The 19,711-nt window shown below is 42.3% G+C and overlaps 2 protein-coding genes across 2 annotated transcripts; both read left to right on the forward strand.

Moving 5' to 3' along the window:
* Nucleotides 1-1,434: 1,434 nt before the first annotated feature.
* On the forward strand, nt 1,435-7,793 carry haus2 (HAUS augmin like complex subunit 2). The gene is made up of 7 exons (XM_080783329.1): nt 1,435-1,497; nt 2,304-2,397; nt 2,781-2,885; nt 4,361-4,430; nt 5,335-5,467; nt 6,017-6,125; nt 6,907-7,793. The coding sequence occupies exons 2-7, from the start codon at nt 2,311-2,313 to the stop codon at nt 7,099-7,101; spliced, it is 699 nt and encodes a 232-aa protein (XP_080639455.1). The 5' UTR covers nt 1,435-1,497; nt 2,304-2,310; the 3' UTR covers nt 7,102-7,793.
* A 476-nt stretch (nt 7,794-8,269) lies between these two features.
* Nucleotides 8,270-17,370, forward strand: lrrc57 (leucine rich repeat containing 57). The gene is made up of 6 exons (XM_080783209.1): nt 8,270-8,411; nt 9,088-9,578; nt 11,427-11,562; nt 11,825-12,093; nt 12,820-13,005; nt 16,427-17,370. Exons 2-6 carry the CDS (start codon nt 9,495-9,497, stop codon nt 16,466-16,468), a joined length of 717 nt encoding a protein of 238 aa, XP_080639335.1. The 5' UTR covers nt 8,270-8,411; nt 9,088-9,494; the 3' UTR covers nt 16,469-17,370.
* The last annotated feature ends 2,341 nt before the right edge of the window (nt 17,371-19,711 follow it).

The raw sequence follows: 19,711 nt of genomic DNA on the forward strand, positions 1-19,711 counted from the left end.
TGACCAGTTGCAGGCGCTCCTGCTCCCATCTGTTCCTCTCCTCCTTCCATTCATTCTTCTCCTGTATGCTGTTCATTCTCTCCACAGCCTCCAGCCTCCTCGTTCGCACGGAGGAGTAAGCCACTAGTGTTGCTGCTGCCACCACCGTGACAACGATGGTGAACGCTGCTGTGGAAAGGGCATTTTCATCTTCCATCACCGCCATCATTGCATCTGTGGTTAGTTGCAGGTCTACTAATGGCCAGTGCTGTTTCATTGTTCATCCTTTAGCAAGTTTATTGAAAACTTGTTCATTTATGGATAGGAGGATATGTTTACTACTTGGACCTGGCTTTTCCGTATACACAACCCTAATGCTGACACATTAGGCCTATTTATATACCGCAGCCAAACTCTCCCGCCTTTCGGTGTTGCAGCTTCCCTGCTGATTGGACAGAGTATTTTGATGTTGTCATGGTTAACATGGCAGAGATTAAAACTCAAAGTTGAAAGTAACGGAACGAGCACAACTTCAAAAGTGGTCTTTCTGCTCAACAAAATGTGAGGACCACTCAATGTACAAAGCAAAGAAATGCCAGAACTTACAGGTCCTTCTGGTGCTTTTACGATCAGTCGTCCGTCCGTCCGTCTGTCTGTCTGTCCATGTCTGTAATCTGCATACTGTTATAGACCGTTCAGCTGCATATGTCTTTGCACACCCTGTCAGGTCAAGGACGTTCCACCTTAATGTCTATGAGCAGTATACACCAGCTGCTATGCTCATGCACCGTAAATGTACTGTACATACCACATACTACACAGATGGATATGTCATGTGTAATTATGCAGATATACAGTATATTGCTTGTAGATGTTCTATTTTCAAATAGCCAATGTATATACCTAGGGTACGAAGACAATTAACTACTAACTAAAGTTTTCATATAATTGCAAAGGAGTAAAGTACAATAATTGCCTCTGAGATGTGGTGGAGTTGGAAATACTCTGGTAAAGTAGGCTAAAGATACCTCACATTTGTACATAAAATTACAATACTTGAGTAGGCTACATGTGCTTATGTACTTTACACCACTGCTAACAACCAGTCATTCCAAGTTGCAATGTGACTTAAATTGTTTTATTATGTTTTTGACACCTGCATTGGCAATTTGGCAATGTATGTTCTCTCATGCCAATAATGCTCTGCATTGCAAATTTGAAATCAAATTAAATAATAGGCTGAAAGTAAAGACATGGAAAAATCTGGTAATTATTCAATACATCAATATATAGTTATAAAAACTAACGAAAATATGTTTTGTAGAATTAGCAGCATGTTGTAAAGTATGCCTAGCACTGAGCAGTCAAAAAAATAGTTATCCAGTGCGTCCAGGAGGTGGCAGCAGAGAGCAATAGAGCGGAAGTGTATAAAGTGTCTCCGTCAAACAAACGGCACACAGACAGACACAGAGGAAGACGGAGAGGAACAGCAGCAGCATAGCAACAACAATCTGAACGGTGAGTGATATATTATTAATAAACATGATCAACACATGATAGAACTGCACTTTGTTCATTCTCCTCCCCAAATAGCCGATCTACAAGCTCACGTAAATTAATTGTGATCTGCTATTGTAATGCTTATAAATGTTTTAACATCATCAACCACGACATGACATAACTAAACAACATGAGACTATCTTATCTTACAAATATATTACATATCAACATGTTTGTTACGTACATTCAGGTCTCTCTTTAATCTTTTATGTTATTAACTTTTAAGAATTGATATAGGCCTAAATACGTTTGTTTTTCATGTAATTTACAGTTTATTGTTTTCAAAAATTTCCGCGCCGACGTTTTCATTTGATCAACACCAACCACGTGGTCATGACGTCTAGACACACCCCCTGGGTCCATGGAACCACTACTCAGTATCAGAAAAGCTGCTGATAAAAGCTGGCTAAAATGCTGGTATCAGCGAGTCTGCCAGTCTGCAATTTCAATACCACACACTTTATCACATGACAGTCATGTTTTTTTTATTTGTATTTATTCCTAGATCAAACGTTTACATTTCAATGACCCTCATAACTAGAGTTGCATACCTGTAATTGTCCATTAGGAACGCCCTCAAGGAACCCTGAGGGTCCACATACCAGCTCTGGCAGTGTGATAAAAAATCAATAAAATAAAATAAAAATGGTTGCGGAAGTGGTTCCAAATGTGATGTAACCGTTTCCGGTTCCTCAATGTTTGGAGTTGGAGTCTTTGTGGAATGATGAATACAATCCCATTGTTGACCAAAGTGCTCTCTTTAGTTTCAGCATGAATCATTGGGAGAAATCTCCGTTTACAGTGACACCAGTCGCCGCCTTGCTGGCTAGATGTGTTGCCAGAGGAACCATATCGCAGGTGAGGAGAAAATAGTAATACTAGGGGCCCTGTCCATGTCCGTGCCATATGTCTAATCTCATTGGGCATTTTTTATTATTAAAAAAAAACATTAACATTTAGTGAAACTGTTCGATCTACATTGACGTGTTGTGAGCTTGTGCATCTGAATTATTTGATCAATCAAAATAAAAAAGTAATTGATAAAATAATCGATAAGAAGATAATCAATATTTGCAGCCCTAGAACATACTACAGCCAACATTATGTTAACTGCATGACTCCTAGCGCCCCTATTCTGGGACCAAAAATAAACTACAACTTGTACAACACATTAACAACACAAATGGTTTCAACCCTGTTCTTATTGGTTCTATTCTGTCTGTCTGTCTGTCCGTCCTCAGGAGGAGTTGGTCACTGCTGTCACTGCTGTCTCCAGAGACAGCAGTGTCTCTGATTCCCTCCAGGAAACTGAACAACACTTCAAAATGAAGAGAAGACGTGATGAGGTACCGGGATAATGGTTCAGGACAGCTGAGAGGGAGACGGTGTAGGAGAGACAGACAGCTGAGAGGGAGACAGGCAGCTGAGAGGGAGACAGTGTAGGAGAGACAGACAACTGAGAGGGAGACAGGCAGCTGAGAGGGAGACAGTGTAGGAGAGACAGACAGCTGAGAGGGAGACAGGCAGCTGAGAGGGAGACTGTGTAGGAGAGACAGACAGCTGAGAGGGAGACAGTGTAGGAGAGAGAGACAGCTGAGAGGGAGACAGTGTAGGAGAGAGAGACAGCTGAGAGGGAGACAGTGTAGGAGAGACAGACAGCTGAGAGGGAGACAGTGTAGGAGAGACAGACAGCTGAGAGGGAGACAGTGTAGGAGAGACAGACAGCTGAGAGGGAGACTGTAGGAGAGACAGACAGCTGAGAGGGAGACAGTGTAGGAGAGACAGACAGCTGAGAGGGAGACAGTGTAGGAGAGACAGACAGCTGAGAGGGAGACAGTGTAGGAGAGACAGACAGCTGAGAGGGAGACAGTGTAGGAGAGACAGACAGCTGAGAGGGAGACAGGGTAGGAGAGACAGACAGCTGAGATGGAGACAGTGTAGGAGAGACAGACAGCTGAGAGGGAGACAGTGTAGGAGAGACAGACAGCTGAGAGGGAGACAGTGTAGGAGAGACAGACAGCTGAGAGGGAGACAGTGTAGGAGAGACAGACAGCTGAGAGGGAGACAGTGTAGGAGAGACAGACAGCTGAGAGGGAGACAGTGTAGGAGAGACAGACAGCTGAGAGGGAGACTGTAGGAGAGACAGACAGCTGAGAGGGAGACAGTGTAGGAGAGACAGACAGCTGAGAGGGAGACAGTGTAGGAGAGACAGACAGCTGAGAGGGAGACAGTGTAGGAGAGACAGACAGCTGAGAGGGAGACAGTGTAGGAGAGACAGACAGCTGAGAGGGAGACAGGGTAGGAGAGACAGACAGCTGAGATGGAGACAGTGTAGGAGAGACAGACAGCTGAGAGGGAGACAGTGTAGGAGAGACAGACAGCTGAGAGGGAGACAGTGTAGGAGAGACAGGCAGCAGGACAGCTGTACTCAATTCATCAGTAATACATACACAGAAAAAGTAGGAGCGGCTGGGTGTTAGGGGATTCTACTACACTACAAGCAGGCAAGATGCTTGTCGACGCCTCAACTGCCCTACAGCAGTGCTTAAGTGGGGTTTAGGTACCCCCAGGGGTCCTTGAGAGGGTCCCCAGCTAAATGATTTGATAGCTAGGAACTAAATGGAAGGGGCAGTAACTGAGTGTGAGGCAGTGAGAGTGTACAAACGGAACCAAATCTGGACCCTTATGGGGCTGTAACTCTGAGAATATACAAATGGTGCATTTTGCATTTGGTTCCATTTGTACACTCAGAGTCATGGAGGTCTGTGGTCTAAATAATGCAGCCTCCACATAACATCCATGTTGCTGCTGCTGTTCTCAGCTGCAGATGGAGTTGGATATGTTACGTCTGGAGAAGGACACTGCAGACGTTTCTCACAAGTTCTACCTGAGTAAGTCTCATGTTTCTGAGTAAACTTTTTAGTTTAGTACATATAAAATATATTATTGTTGTCGGGAAGAAACCTCTTATCTCCATATTCTAACTTGTGTATTTTCATGAATGTACTTTTATCCGACAGAGACTATAGACCGTATATTATAAATATATTCAGGTCTGAGGTTGGAATACCAATTTTATCCAATCAGGAGAGAGGCCTCAACCGGTGATCATGATAAACAAGTGAAATTTGAAGTGATGGAGGACATTCTTTTTAAATGGAACTGATAAATCATCGTTGTGGTGAATAGCAAAGCAGACCTATACTTACTGTAGCAGTCAAGTCTGAAATGTTTTGGGGTAAAATCCAAATCCACATTTAGGTGGCAGCATACATGGTACATTTCCCCCCCATGCTTGAGCCGATGGTGGAGTGCACACGGAAATAGAATGTTTTGCAGTTCCACAGTGACACTCAGACACTCAGTGACACTTGTTCCGCATAACTCTTTGGCATCTTGACTCTCACATGAGACAGAGTTGTGTGAGTTAGATAAGAGAGATAGACCGAGGGTCATGTGTGTGTGTTTGAATGTGTGCAGAGCACCATATAAATCCATGTATTCTTGAAGTGTTCTGTGAACACTGACGACTGAATTTATTTATGCAAACTGAGCCAGGGTACTAGGGGCCTAGGGCTCAATAAGCATTATGCCCTGTCCCCTTTTTCGCCATCTTGGACACTTTATTATTATTATGCCAAATGCACTCCCACCAAATTGTGGTGTTCTTGTGCTAAATTGCACTGTTGGAATACAAATGTATTGATCGATGCTGAAAATAAACTGAACAGCATGTGAACATGTGATGTGACAGTGAAGCTGACTGTGATTGTGTGTTGATGCTGCTGATCCCAGGCCAACGGTTGGAGGTGGTCCAGAGGTTCTCCAGTCACCTGCAGGTGGTTCTGAAGGCGCAGAGCAGCCTCAGACAGAGACTGATGAGACCCATGCACCAAACCAACCTACCCATACAGGCCGACCTGCACAGGTGTGTGTGTGTCTGTGTGTGTGTGTGTGTGTGTGTGTGTGTGTGTGTGTGTGTGTGTGTGTTACAACTTGCAACCAATTCAGACTGCTCTGATTTTTCACAAATTGCAACAAGAATATGTTCTATCGCAAATCATTGGTGTGGCCTGGGCTTTAGGGCTGAGCAAACAACCCGAAAATATATCCAATATAGAAACAATAAGTGACTTAATCTTGCTCATGCAGGTTAATAAGAATAATCAAAAAGCAGGTTTTTATATTTTCTTAATTGTCAATGACTAAATCGATTTGTCTGATTAAGCGTCTTAAGGCTCATTCATAGTCTGGATTTTTCGGTGGTGAGGTGACCACCGCTCCGGTGGTGAGTGAGTAAAAACAGAGAGAAGGGCTGGGGAGAGCGGTGGTTTGCTCTTCACCGCGGCTCCGTGACGTCATCTTGTAGTTACGGTGGTCACCTCACCACCGATAAATCAGACTATGAATAGGCCTTTATACTTTGTGGTACAATGGGGGCATACAAAAATAGCGAATGTGTTATGTTGTTGTGTAGGTATGTGGTGGAGCTCATCCGCATGGTGGTGGACTTCATAGAGAAGCTGGACAGAAACCTGGAGATTGTTCGCTCTGTTCCCACTGTGGACCAGTCCATGGTTCAGCTGGTGAGAGCTCACACTTAACATATACTTACTGAACCCATCACACCAGTCCATGGTTCAGCTGGTGAGAGCCCACACCTAACATATACTGAACCCATCACACCAGTCCATGGTTCAGCTGGTGAGAGCCCACACCTAACATATACTGAACCCATCACACCAGTTCAACCACTGTGGACCAGTCCATGATTCAGCTGGTGAGAGCTCACACCTAACATATACTGAACCCATCACACCAGTTCAACCACTTGGAACCTGGCATGGCATCCTCTTTTTTGGGCATGTCATTGTAGACGAACAGGGCTATTTATACAGCAGATACCTGTCTGCTGTATAAAATAGGGCTTTTACGTTCAATCACAATAATACACGCAAACACAATGTGATGTCACTTTTTGTTGATTTGACTATTTGCATTTAGGAAAAAGATCCGGCAATTGAATCACTGTTTGTTATTGTACATGTCTACTACTGACAGTAGTAGACAATGACTGGCTTTTGAAAACTGATTTGTAATGTTACATATTGTCCGAATGTGATTTGTTTGCATTTGTTTCTTGTTTCTGACTTTGAGATGCGTTTCTCTGTGCAATCAATGTAGATACAGGTAGATGGAAAATATTTCAAACAAATGTTCTACAAAAAAAAAGGGTTTTGAATGTTTTGACATGAAAAATAACTAAAAGCTTAAGTTAACCCTCCCTCTCTCTCTCTGTTGCTCTTCATCTCTGACCCTCCTCCTCTGTGTGTGCGTCCGTCCGCCCATCCATCCATCATCCTACAGAACACAGCGGTGGTTCAGTTGCTGGACCAGGTGTCAGAGGTGGAGAGTTTATCCAAGCAGGTGTTGCAGTGGAAGGAGCACCACAGCAGCATGCTGGACCAGGTGTCAGAGGTGGAGAGTTTATCCAAGCAGGTGTTGCAGTGGAAGGAGCACCACAGCAGCATGCTGAGTCTCTCCAACGCCTCCACAATGTGACCAACGGATCAAATGGCTTATACTCCACAATGAAAATTATGTTTTCACTTTTACCTCTGTGGTGGAGTGGCAGGCCCATAACTGCTAGCTATCCTGTTTAAAGTGGCATCAACCCCAAACCAATCTTAACATGAGCAAAAAATGTTTTTTTACCTGGATCCCCCAGTGATTACACTTTGAGACCGCTGAGCCTCTTGACATAACCATTTCTTCTGAGGCACTGAAGCTCCTCCTCCCAGTGTTACATGATGAGGTTCTCAGCTCCTGATTGGCCTATTTCTCTGTGCATGGAACTTGTGACTGGATCTCTATTAGAATGAAAGAAACATTGTACTGTTATACAGTGTTCTTATGTGCACACTGGAATAAGCTCCAAAGCTTAAAATATTTATTAAGGTTCCTTACAGTATTGTGGAGATGATGTTTTGAGCCTCAAGTCTCTTTATCAGACGTCTGAGGTCAGAGGTCTGATGAAGAGCCATGAAACTTGAAACGTCATGTCTTGTCAACTATGGTGTAAGTAAGGAACCTTAATAAATTTAAGTTTAGGAGCTTAATCCAGTCAGTGTGAGGACCGGACCTTATCTTCCTTCTTCTATTAGTAACCTGGAGTTTAGTTAGTGGATATGCGTGCTCTATTTAATGTTTCTATGTTCTTATGTGCCTAATAAAAAAGATGCATTATATCAAGATATGTTTGTATTGAGTCTCAATCAAATTTGTTCTCAAAGTGCGGTCAAATATACAGGTACTGTATATCAATTTGGGTGTCCTTTTCCCTCCTGGGGGGGGGGGGGGGGGGGGTTGTGAAAGGGAATTGTGTTGTATAACCCCCAACAACAAATGTAACTCCATAATTCACAGACACACAAATGTAAGATTTCATATTCACTTACTTCCTATTCATGAATATGAAATTCCATAAAATATTGGAAACATGGGAAATGAAAATCATAATCAATCTATCTAAAAAAAAGAGTGAATTAATCTTAATGAAAACATTCATATGCTGAAGACATTGTACCATCTCCCATCCTATCTTCACCACATTCAGATTGTTTAAAGACAATTGCACACAAATCCATTCAGGGCAAAAGAAAGTCCCCTATGACCCAATCCTGGCGCATGCTCAGAGGCATCGCCCTATAGTTGCTAATGTGCTAATAGCTTTTAGCAGTCGGTGGATTAGAGCTGTGTGTGTGTGTAGCTGTCAACATGATGTAAACAACATTATTAAACATTCTATTAACGGCTCCGCACGTTTTTTCATAGTAATTTTTCTGTTTTAAAGGACAAACGAGTGTTTTAATGTAAGTAAAACTGTCGTTATTTACATTGTAGTATTTGTATGCTTCTTAGTTTAGCTAAATGGCTCAGTGATCCCACCCAAAATGTATGTAATATAGTTTTTTATATTATTCACAGATAGCTGATAACTATTACGTAATATTTAGAAATTAATTATAATTGATTGCTTTCTGTTTACTTGGCTCTTGTCATCTATTACGTGTAATGTTATGTACTGTGTTTAATACTTTAGTGTTTCTGTTTAAAGTAAATAACATATTCTCTATAGCTCCACCTCTCACACATCCTGCTGCTTAGCCTAAGATTTAGACACTCGTAGATGTGTTTAATCGATTCTAACATTTTCAAACGTCAGAATCTTAGGCTACCTGCTGCTTGTTGTTGTTTAATTGCCAGATATTGTTTAATTTGTATTTATTTTTGTTATACATTACAGCTGTATGCTATTCACTTGTTCACACATACTGTTATTTAAATAACACACGACAGCCTGTTTGCTTGCTTGTCCAAAAATGTACAGAATGTTATTTTAGCATGTTGCTTAGACAGATAGCTTTTATGTGTGCTTGGTATCCTTTTCACTTTGAAGCACTCAATAGTTGCTATAAGGGTGTCAGCTAAATGCTTCTCTTCTAATTCTCTAATTCAGCGGTCATTTCTCCCCCTTCTCTCCTATAGATTCCCAGCATCACCACCAGGCCAGAGAGGAAATGACAGAGATAATTATTGATTGATGATTATTGATGATTATTACTCTATATGAGATCGCAAGGTCTTTATTGATCCGATCTCAGAGACTCAAAACTGTTGTTGGCAGCAGGGTGGCTGTCAATACAGCTAGCGATAAACTGATTCTAGGTCAGTTTTACACAGTGTATTGTACAGTTATAGGTTAGTTTATTGTAATATTATACTTTTAGTGTGTAGTAACCTATCATTGTCAGTAAGTGTCCTCTGGGGTTAGGGTCCGTTTATTCAGGCATTACAGTTGGGACTAGTTGTGTGTGTTAAGGCTGTTGAAAGGTTCCTAGGGTTAGTTTAGTCTGTTAGGACTCGTGCATCGAGGATAGTCTTAGCAGCCTATAATGGGAAACAGCGCGCTCAAATCCCACCTGGAGACGTCGCAGAAGACTGGGGTCTTCCAGCTGACTGGGAAAGGACTGATGGAGGTATGAAACTGTTAGAGTTGTTCACTGCCTAATACTGCCTAAAATGCTGGTATCGGTATCGGCAAGTATGCCAGTCTATGCCATTCCGATACCACGTCATTTATCACATGATTTCATGTAGTCATGTTTTTTTTTTTTCCCAGTTGACGTTGCACGACTGTATTAGTCTTACTGTACTATTTGTATTTAGTATTTACATTATTATTTTTACTAACTTGATGCTGCACATTAACAATTGTGAATGTAATTTGTATTTATTCCTAGATCAGTGGTTCTCAACACTTTTAATTTCAAGGATCCCTGGAGTGTACAAATGGAACCAAATGGATTTAGTTACAGACCTGTAAAGGTCCATTTGGAACCCAGATGGTCCACTTTGAGAACCACTGTCCTAGATTTTTTTGTTTGTTATCAGATCAGTACTCGGTATACCATCAACCAATACACACGTTTTAGGTATCCGAATCGGTAACGCCGTAACTTGAAGGACAACATGGTATCAGATTCGGTTCTCGGATCTCTAAAAACTCAGTTACCGGTAAGCCTCATTTAAACTGAGTAGTACAATGGTGTGTGACATAAATGCAGTCAAACCACTACTACCAGCTAGCTAATTATCTCAGCAGACATTCTGGGATGGAAGGGCTGCTTTGATGTAGAGATGATGTAAGACAGTCACAAAACCTTGGATTCGAACCCTCGGTAAAGGGAATCTCCTCGGGACGCTGTGGGTGCTGGCGGCGTGCTTCCTCCTTCGCGTCATCAGTGCCCATACCCGAGGCGGGGTTGGCGAAAGGGCCTTTCTGTGTGGAGTTTGCATGTTCTCCCCGTGTCCCCTAGGGTAGGTACCCTACCCTCACTAAAAAACATGCAGTAATCCTGGTGTCTAAACTGCCTCCCCCTGGCTAGCCGGGGCGCCTGATGGAGGGGAAAGGAACTGGTTGGAATAACGTGTTCCTTCCACGTGCTACGTCCAACCAGGTAAACTCTCCCCTGTCAGGTGTAAAGGAGCAATGAGTGTAAAGGAGCAATGAGTTCAAGTCCGTTGCTCTCCCCAGGTTGGCGGAGGGTGTGTAGAGCCCAGGATCACATTAGATAATTGACACAGGGGTGAAAATTGGGTTACAAAATCGTGGGATAAAAATGATTTAAAAAAATGGGAATCTCCATTGGCTGGGGGGGGTGATATTAGCCTCCCGAGGAATGTGTGAGTAAGTGAATCCACTTTATGAGTCTGGCTAATGCCAGGCTAGGAAATATTAGGCTTCTGGTCGTCATGCAGAGCCTCTGAGCCACTAGTGCTCAATTTTAATTAATAAAATAATCAATTTTGAGCTCAAGTCCCACCTGGAGATGTCACAGAAGACTGGGGTTTTCCAGTTGGCTGGGAAAGGACTACTGGAGGTATGAAACACAGTAGTACCCTGATGCAGTTAAGCCTCACTAATAATCCGTAGTACAACGGTGTTGCTTGCCAGTTGCCATAAATGCAGTATAGTACCACTAGTTCTGATAAGGTAAAGGTAACATCACCAACAGTGTTCATCCTCAAATGTCTTCAGTTACCTAATAAACAGTCTAATAGAAATAGTCAACAGTGTTTCCCCTACCACTGCCCCCCTCTCCCCCCTATGTGGACGTGAAGTCCACATACAGTACCAGCTCTGACAGAGTGATGAAAACTCGTTCCGGAAATGGTTCTAAATGTGATGGAACCAATTCCGGTTCTGACCTCAATGTTGGATCTGGTTCCTCCGGTTCTGGATCCCAATCCTAATTGTGGGTGGATAGTTACTGACCTGGGGTCAAGGGTCAAAGGATGAATAGTGTTTTTGTTTTTCCTTCCAGTTCCCAGAGGAGCTGCAGAGACTGACGGGAAACCTGCGTACGGTGGATCTGTCAGCTAACAAAATAGAGATGCTGCCCCCTGCTATTGGCAACTTCACACACATGAAGAGTCTCACACTCAACTGCAATAAACTCAGTAAGGTTGTACGTGCGTGCGTGCGTGTGTAGCCATGTTGCTTTTCAGGATTCAAATATAAAATTTGCAAAAGTAGCAGATCTACAAAACGCGTTGCTTCATACATTATGTCGTTTCTTCACTTGTGGATCTGCTACTTTTGTGAGATGCTGTCTAGTGTCTTTAGTATGATCAAGAAGGGCATTCATTAAAGAAAATACACAGAAAAGTTCAAATATGGAGATAGGCGGTTTCAATATGTCCTTTCCTTTCCTGCACGCAGCCAGCATTCCCAGTGAGATCTGCAAGCTGAAGAAACTGGAGACCCTAAGCCTCAACGGGAACCAGCTGCAGCAGCTGCCCCCCACCGTGGGCCAGCTCAAGGCCCTGAGGACCTTCTGCCTGTCCGGGAACCAGTTCAGAGACTTCCCTTCTGGGCTGGGCACCCTCAGGATGCTGGACATGCTGGACCTGTCCAGGAACCACCTCCAGGTGGTCCCCCCCGAGGTGTCGACTCTGCAGACCATAGAGATCAACCTGAACCAGAACCAGGTAACAGAGCCTCAATCAGTGATTGTGATTTATTTTATTTATTAATAATGTAATTTTGTCCAATGAAAGCATCACATTGTAATGTGTTGTAGATCTGCAATTTCTGATACCAAAGTCAAATAAATTTGTCCGATATATTATTGGCCAAACGGATATAGAGGTCCGACTCTAAAATAAAGGAAAGGTATCTATCAGCCTATCCATCAGCCTGTTCTAAACGACTAGTTCTCAAACCTTTTCATGTCAAGGACCCCCAAAATGACATGTATTTAGCCGTGGACCCATATCAAATATTTGATGCCAGGGACACTCGGAAGAGAAGATTTGTGATCAAAAAATCACACCACAAAGTGAGGGGCACTCTTATCATCGTACATCATCATGAATCATCTCATACTGGCCAATCAGAATGCCTGTTGCCACAAATTTATGTCATATTTGATCAGACATTTGACCTAATTTCTCCTTTCATTGTCGATGGCAAATATGAGACGTGTGGGGACAAGGTGACGTACATTTTCCCTGCATTGTCAATGGTATTTAATGTACCGGTATGTGTTGCGAACATTTTGTGGGGAAATCCCCACTTTGAAAACCAGTGTTCTAAACAGCTTGGATTTCAGTCTTCATCAAACAGAACATTCATATGAACCGCGAGGGGCAGGTTTATAAATCTACGGGGACATTATTCTGTGTTCTAAAGAGATCTCTCCTCTCATCATCTAGATCTCTGTGGTGTCCGAGGAAGTGTCCAAGTGTCCGAGGCTGAAGGTTCTCCGCCTGGAGGAGAACTGTCTGGAGCTGTCCTCCATCCCTGTGTCCATCCTGACCCAGTCCCAGGTGTCGCTGCTGTCTGTGGAGGGGAACCTGTTTGAGGTCAAGAACATCAGAGACCTGGAAGGTTACGACAAGGTACTTACAACCCTACCATTCTAGCGGGGACCATTCGCCCCAAGATCTACAAGCTCACAACGCATCGCATTCACTTCCCGCCCCGTAACTTAACAAATTTACTGCCAAGGATGACTTTGACCACTTTTGGGGTTTTGTATTGAGGTCGTTCGCACCGCGTTTTGAGCTTGTGGATCTGCTATTTTTTTTATAGAGTGACAGACAGTAGGCTGGCAGGAAATGGGGGAGAGAGATGGGGGAGTGACATGCAGTAAAGGCCGTCAGGATCGGGAGTTGAACCCACGGCACACTGCCAGACTCGGGCTACCGGCCACGGTGCCTGGACCGCTGAGCCACGGCCCAGGCCATGGATCTGCTACTTTTGATGCTTTTCATGTGACGCTGTAGGATGATCAAGTAGGGTGTTAATTCACAAAAAACTTAAAATATGGAGATAAGAGGTTTCTGTCCGACACCAACTCTAAAGTACACAGTCCATGTGCTATGTGCATACATTATACAGTATATGCACACAGCTGGGAATAGAAGGGAGAGAGCCAATTCACTGTTGCCTAAACAGGTGTTATGTTTTTTTACCTTTATTTACCTAGGGGAGGTTCACTGAGAACGAATTATCTTTTTCAGGAACACTGCTACGCACGCACGCACGCACACGCGCACGCACACACACACACACACACGCAATAGAGAGCAGGATTAGTAACCCAACATGTTTTGACCACAAGCGGTCTTCATCGGGGCTAAATGATGAAGACCTCTTGTGGTCGAAACATGTTGGAACACAGAATCGATTGAGTGATCATTAAAATAAGCATGCTCTGAAAATGCAGTCAGCCCACCGGTCTCATGGGTGGGCCCTGATTGCTTTTGATATGTCTCAACTTAAGTGGACCCTGATCCGGAAAAAGCTTGTGTACCACTGTAACATAGAATTCCCAGGTTACGGTAATGTCAAACAGAATCCACTGTTGCCTAAACAGCTGTCATGTTTTCATTCAGTTGCACACGCCCATGAGTTTTTACAGTGCAGAACCAATATGTTTACACTCACACACGCATAATCCAAAATAATTAAACATTGTCCTATGAATCAGGTTGTTGTTCTATTGAAGGATGTGTATGTGTGTGCCGGCCACACTGGGAGAACTAACTGCTAGCCAAGTTAGCTAAGCTCTCTGCAATAATGGGATTTTGTGCCATTCTCTCGTTCAGGCTTTTCTTAGAGGGATGAGGGATCAGTTGGTGAAAGTTGAGGCTCAGACAGTTTACTAAGCCATTTTAGCGTCATAATCTGTCAAGTCTCATCGACTACACTACTACTACTAATAATAGGGGTGTTTTCTTTTTATAGTTTCGCTGCTGGTAATGTTGTGCAACTGGCCGTGTGGCTACTAGTGTCACAGAGCAGTAATAAATACAACCAGATCTGTCCACATTAAAAACAAGCGTTTGGACAGAAACCTCTTATCTCCATATTCTAACTGTTAGTTTTAAGTAAATTAACGTACTCACTACTTGATAATACAGCGTCACACAAAAGCAGCAGATCTACAAGCTCGAAACACGACACAGAGCGACACGTTTTTTTTTTAGATTACCGGTAGTTTTGGGGCTTTTTATGCCTTTTATTGATGGTGAACAGTAGACAGACAGGAAAGGGGGAGAGAGATGGTTGGGTGACGCGAGGCAAAGGCCGTCGGGCTCGGGAGTCGAACCCTTGGCAGCCTAGGTGCCCAGACGGTTGAGCTAACCGTCCAGGCCATAGTCCGACTCTTTAAACACATTTAGTACCGGAACTGCATCAAAATAAAGGCGTTGCTTGCGCCAGAGTAATCGCCAGAGTAGTGATCGCTTTTATTTTGAAAGCCATGAACCGGAAATACTTTCTTTAAAAAGTTGACTGACAAAGTGACCTCACAATCTCCGATCATCTTAATATATTTATATACGCTCCAAAAAGAGTTCATATTTTGCGGGAGAGACGGATGAGGAGCAGAAATGCAGCGCCAGCATATCGATCCATTCATCACCACGGAGAGCGCCCTGGATCAGGAGATACGAGTCATTCTTTCCGCCGCGCTAACATGGGAGTCAATGGCAAGCTAATAGTTGCACAGAGCGTTAGCATACGGCAAGCGAAAAGCGAAATGCCAAAAAAAAAAAAATAGGAATAATTCTGAATATTCTTATCTCGCCCCGTGTCGTTTGGACGTCGTTTGGACGTCCACAGACGTCTAAGGCACCTCTCGGTTCCAATCCTTATGACGTTTCAGGACGTATTATGTACTAAATGGGTTAAGCGCCACCTGGCGGGGCACCAGTTTAGGCTCTGAGTGCCCATTATAAAGTAAGAAAGAATTTGTAATTCTATTATGCATGTAATGTGCATGTCATCACCAGATTAGAGGAATTTTCAAAATATGGATAAAAAAAAACCAACCTTGGCCTCGTTACGTCCTTGGCATCCATTACAAAGACGGCAATAAGACGTCTTGTCGTCCCTGGCACTTAACCTGAGGCATAACGGCGAGGTTTATTAGCTGTTGACAGGCTGTCGATAATTAAGTATCTCGATGACAGCCTCACCCAGACACTGCCCTAGTCAGTCATAAACCTTGTGCTCATTAGATAGATACCTCGATAAAATTGTGTGATATATCTTTCTACCATTTTTCTGAAAGAAATCAAAATAATGAAAACAATATTGTTTAAATCATCTGTTGGGTGGAAAACCTGTCTACAACTAAGTAGCATATTTACAATCTCAAAACATGTCTGTTCGGACCGCAGTTTCCAGGCACTAGTATGATCAAATAGTGGCGTTAATTTACAAAGCAAGTTAGAACATGGAGATAAGAGGTTTCGGCACGACAACAGTTAAATCATTATATGCTTGTCCACCCAGTTGTCATTGACTTTAGTGCATAACACCAAACCTCTGGTACCAGTGTGCCTCCCAGAGCCTAGAACAGTGTTTCTGAAAACATTTTAATTTCAAGGACCCCCATAACTCTGAGTCGTAGGAATCATGGGTCCATTTCGTTTAATTTGTATGATCTCAGAGTTACAGAACCTTTACCTCTGGTCCATAGCATTTAGAAGTTCTCCTTAACACTAGGCGACTCTTTTCTCCCCCCTATTCCACCAGTAGCGCAGTCTAGACTTTAGTCAAAATAAAGAATGCACTTTTGCTACTAATCAAAACAAAGATGTTTTAAGGTGTTGAAAGACTCTCAGCCCCCCACCTTCCATATAAAATACACCTTTTGACCATAAAATATAATATTCCACCGGATGGAAACATTTTTTTAGCTACTCCAGTGCGGCACCTACAGATCTTATGAATAGTAAAATTCCATTGACCATTGACACTGGCCTAGAAAGAGTCTCTATTTGTTCTTTCTCTTCTTCTTCTTGTCAGTATATGGAGCGCTTCACCGCCAACAAGAAGAAGTTTTCCTAAGGTAAACGGCACAACAAAACAACTTACATTGTTGCCCCCTGGGGGCAGGATGCTGATCTGCAAGTGAAAACCCTGAGAGGCGACGATGATGGCTAGCTAACAACATGCAGCACTATAATAACAAACAATAACCACAATACAAAAAGACGACAGACTTGTTAGTTGGACATTACTCTGACTCTCTTATTAAGAGAACACAGGGCCATGTTGTGGGTCCAATGAATCAAAGCCTCGCAAACCCGAGATCGAACCTGCAAACTTTCCATTCCAAGGACGGTTCGCTCTGGCTCAGGCTGAAGAAAGAAGTACAGGGCTGTCGGTTCTACACACTGCATTAATTCAAAACATTTCAATTTTATTATTTATAAAACATCTTCTTTCAACATCACTTAAGTGCTTTCCACAACAACAGAAAGAGAGAGGATCTATCACATGCCAGCATGTTCCGTTGTCCTCCATTTGGTCAGTCTCACTACTGTGGGTGGGTATTAAGGTTGGTGGGGACTCCGGGGAAGGGGTACACTGAGATGATCAAATATATTCCCACAGATGCTTGACTTAATAACTTATCTGCTCATTGATGTGCTTTGATGTGAATTGTATCTTTATGACAAAGGCTCTGTGTAAATGTCAAATGTGGCCAAAGAGAGATTGATGTGTTCAAACAGCTGAGAGATGCAGGCAGTCACAGACTGTACCTAATATGTCTTTATAATGATTCTACCTGATGGTCAAGAACAGTGCAACAATAAGTGAACTGGTTTCGCACTGAGATCTCAAAGGACACAGTATATTAATGACCAGCTGAATTGAACGTTGTTTTTAACACATCGTTAACGATTGATGTCAAATTTGTATTTTATTTTATTGAGTAGTTTTATATTAAAAGTCCCTAAAAGGCCTATCTTAATTACTAACTGTCAAACACAAACATAATGCATTATTACATCGGCAGGTAGTAAATAAATTTCAACTAATAATATGATGACGAGCGCCTGTAAAACTGGTTTAACCTCATCTCTGTGATTGGCTAAGAGTCATCCGGCTCCTTTTTTTTCACTAGGCCATATGTCACAATATGGTTGTGAAAAGCCATTTTAGCTGGTCAAGCTGGTCAAGCTGGTTAAGTAATAATAATACAAAAATAAACACTAGTAAAGCTGTAATGTATCTTTGACCATGTCAACATTTCAAGACTCACTTTTTGGTCAGAAACCTCGGGTTGAGAAACTATGCTCTTGGTGGAGCATTGGCATGGCATGTTGGCTCTATAAATTCCATTGAATCTTTCTGGTCCCGAATACTGAAACAATGTCTGAATCATTGATCATTTCAGTGCTGAGTCTGCTGACAGGCAGATGTGAAGGAGAGACAGGCAGTAGGACAGCTGAGAGGAGGACAGTATAGGAGAGACAGACGGTAGTTTAGTATAATTGATCTCATGTATTGAAGGAATCATGTGAAGGAAGTCTGTTTCCTAATGGAATCTAACACTGGACGGAAAACCTTGTATGTCCAGTGTCCACTTTCAGGGAATGGAAAAATAGAACTTGTGTTCCAATTGGAAGAATGTAGTTATTTACAAACTCAGAATTTATAAAACTTCCAGACTTAAACCACCTGGTGTCTTTTTGGGCATGTCAGACATAGACAAACTGCTACTTTTGCGTGACGCTGTAGTACGATCAAGTAGGGCGTTAATTTGTGAAGAAATACAAAAGGTTAGAATATGGAGATACAAGACGTTTGCCCACCTCCGACAGACAAGCTTTTGATTGATCCCGACAGATTTGGAATGCAGCCTGGTAAACCATCCCAGTTGCATGCATTCACATTGTATTATGAATTCACGTGACCAGGTTGGTTTACCGTCCAGGCTAGGTGGTTACTTGAACCTGTGATGTTTTCACTTAAAGCAGTCCTTTAGGGATGCACGCGCAGATTAGACATACCGACCTTTTAACAGATCTTGTATGGGGGTCCCTTGCACAATATATTCTGATGGACGTCCGCTGCCAAATACATTCATTTGGGGGCGTCCTTCACGTGAAAAGGTTTGGGTACCACTGATTTACAGGTGGCAACACTATGCACAGTAACTTGCGCTTCTATCGCCTGCAGAATTAAATCAAACCACCCCCCATCCTGGATGAAATAATTACTGTATCACAGTTACTTAACATAATTTAGTTTTAAATATTTGAATAAATTATCTAAATCTTGTTGTTGATGTGTTTGAGGCTGCCAGTGTTCTCTCACGCCAAGGTTCCTTCCCTATACGGAAAATGATTGATTGATCAGCTTCATTGATGTTCCCATTTCAGTACAGTTAGTTAATATGTATATTTATTTTAACAGCTGCATCTGTTGAGACTGGTCGAGACTCGGGAGAAATGGTGTTTGTGCTTGAGCGTATGTAAAAACTCACACAATAACTTGTTTTTTATTTAATGACGTTTATATATTCTTTACCTGCGTCATACATTCATGTTCGGAATTCCATAAGTTCTGTCAAATGTTATGACTGTGATGTAATGTTTGCTCTGGCAGATGGGATGTTAATGGTGTGCAGAATTTGCTCAGGTTTAATAAAAATTAACAATTTTAATTGTAAGCATGCATGATGATTGCGCAGCAACTCAAGGCTTTGTTGAGCAAGATTCCTTCTATAATGAGCATCTTCCAGTATGGAATATATGGAAATTATATAATGTATGAGTCAATATTGTGAATTTTATATATTGGTGAATTTGTGCATCCCTGGCTCAGTCCTGTGGGGTCATTTGTCTATTAACCATTTTCAACATGGTGTCTCTATTTTTGGCATGACATTAGAAGGCAAAACATTTAAAAAACTGTCAAAAACAAAACATTAACATTTTTTCAAGAATAGCCAATCTACAAGCCCATAACACATCGCAATATGACGTGTTGTGGGCTTGCACATCGGCTATTTTCTCTGTCTTACAACAAGGTACCTACCACTAGTGGTTAACTGTTTATCGTTTGGTTTGACTTTTATATCTAAACTCTAGTCATGAATAACCTTAAAACACACTCCTTTTGCCTGAGCAGCTTCATAGATCATATTGTGATGTCAGAGATCACCTCACTGATCAACCAATAAAGATACATTAACGATTATTTTTCATTTCACTCATTCATCCAGAGACAGGTCTCACTCACACACTGGCTGCAGTGTGTGATCCACACCATTTAATGAATCCATTCATGATTCATTTT

The sequence above is a fragment of the Protomyctophum bolini genome (assembly GCF_963924005.1).
Source record: "Protomyctophum bolini genome assembly, chromosome: 15".
Taxonomy (NCBI): Eukaryota; Metazoa; Chordata; class Actinopteri; order Myctophiformes; family Myctophidae; genus Protomyctophum; species Protomyctophum bolini.

Bases quoted from the DNA above. Each gene is read 5' to 3' on its own strand.
- haus2 (XM_080783329.1), top strand. From the start codon at position 2,311: ATGAATCATTGGGAGAAATCTCCGTTTACAGTGACACCAGTCGCCGCC. The intron at 2,398-2,780 runs GTGAGGAGAAAA...GTCCGTCCTCAG, and splicing joins CCAGAGGAACCATATCGCAG to GAGGAGTTGGTCACTGCTGT. The intron at 5,468-6,016 runs GTGTGTGTGTGT...GTTGTTGTGTAG, and splicing joins ATACAGGCCGACCTGCACAG to GTATGTGGTGGAGCTCATCC.
- lrrc57 (XM_080783209.1), top strand. From the start codon at position 9,495: ATGGGAAACAGCGCGCTCAAATCCCACCTGGAGACGTCGCAGAAGACT. The intron at 9,579-11,426 runs GTATGAAACTGT...TTTTCCTTCCAG, and splicing joins CTGGGAAAGGACTGATGGAG to TTCCCAGAGGAGCTGCAGAG. The intron at 13,006-16,426 runs GTACTTACAACC...TCTTCTTGTCAG, and splicing joins ACCTGGAAGGTTACGACAAG to TATATGGAGCGCTTCACCGC.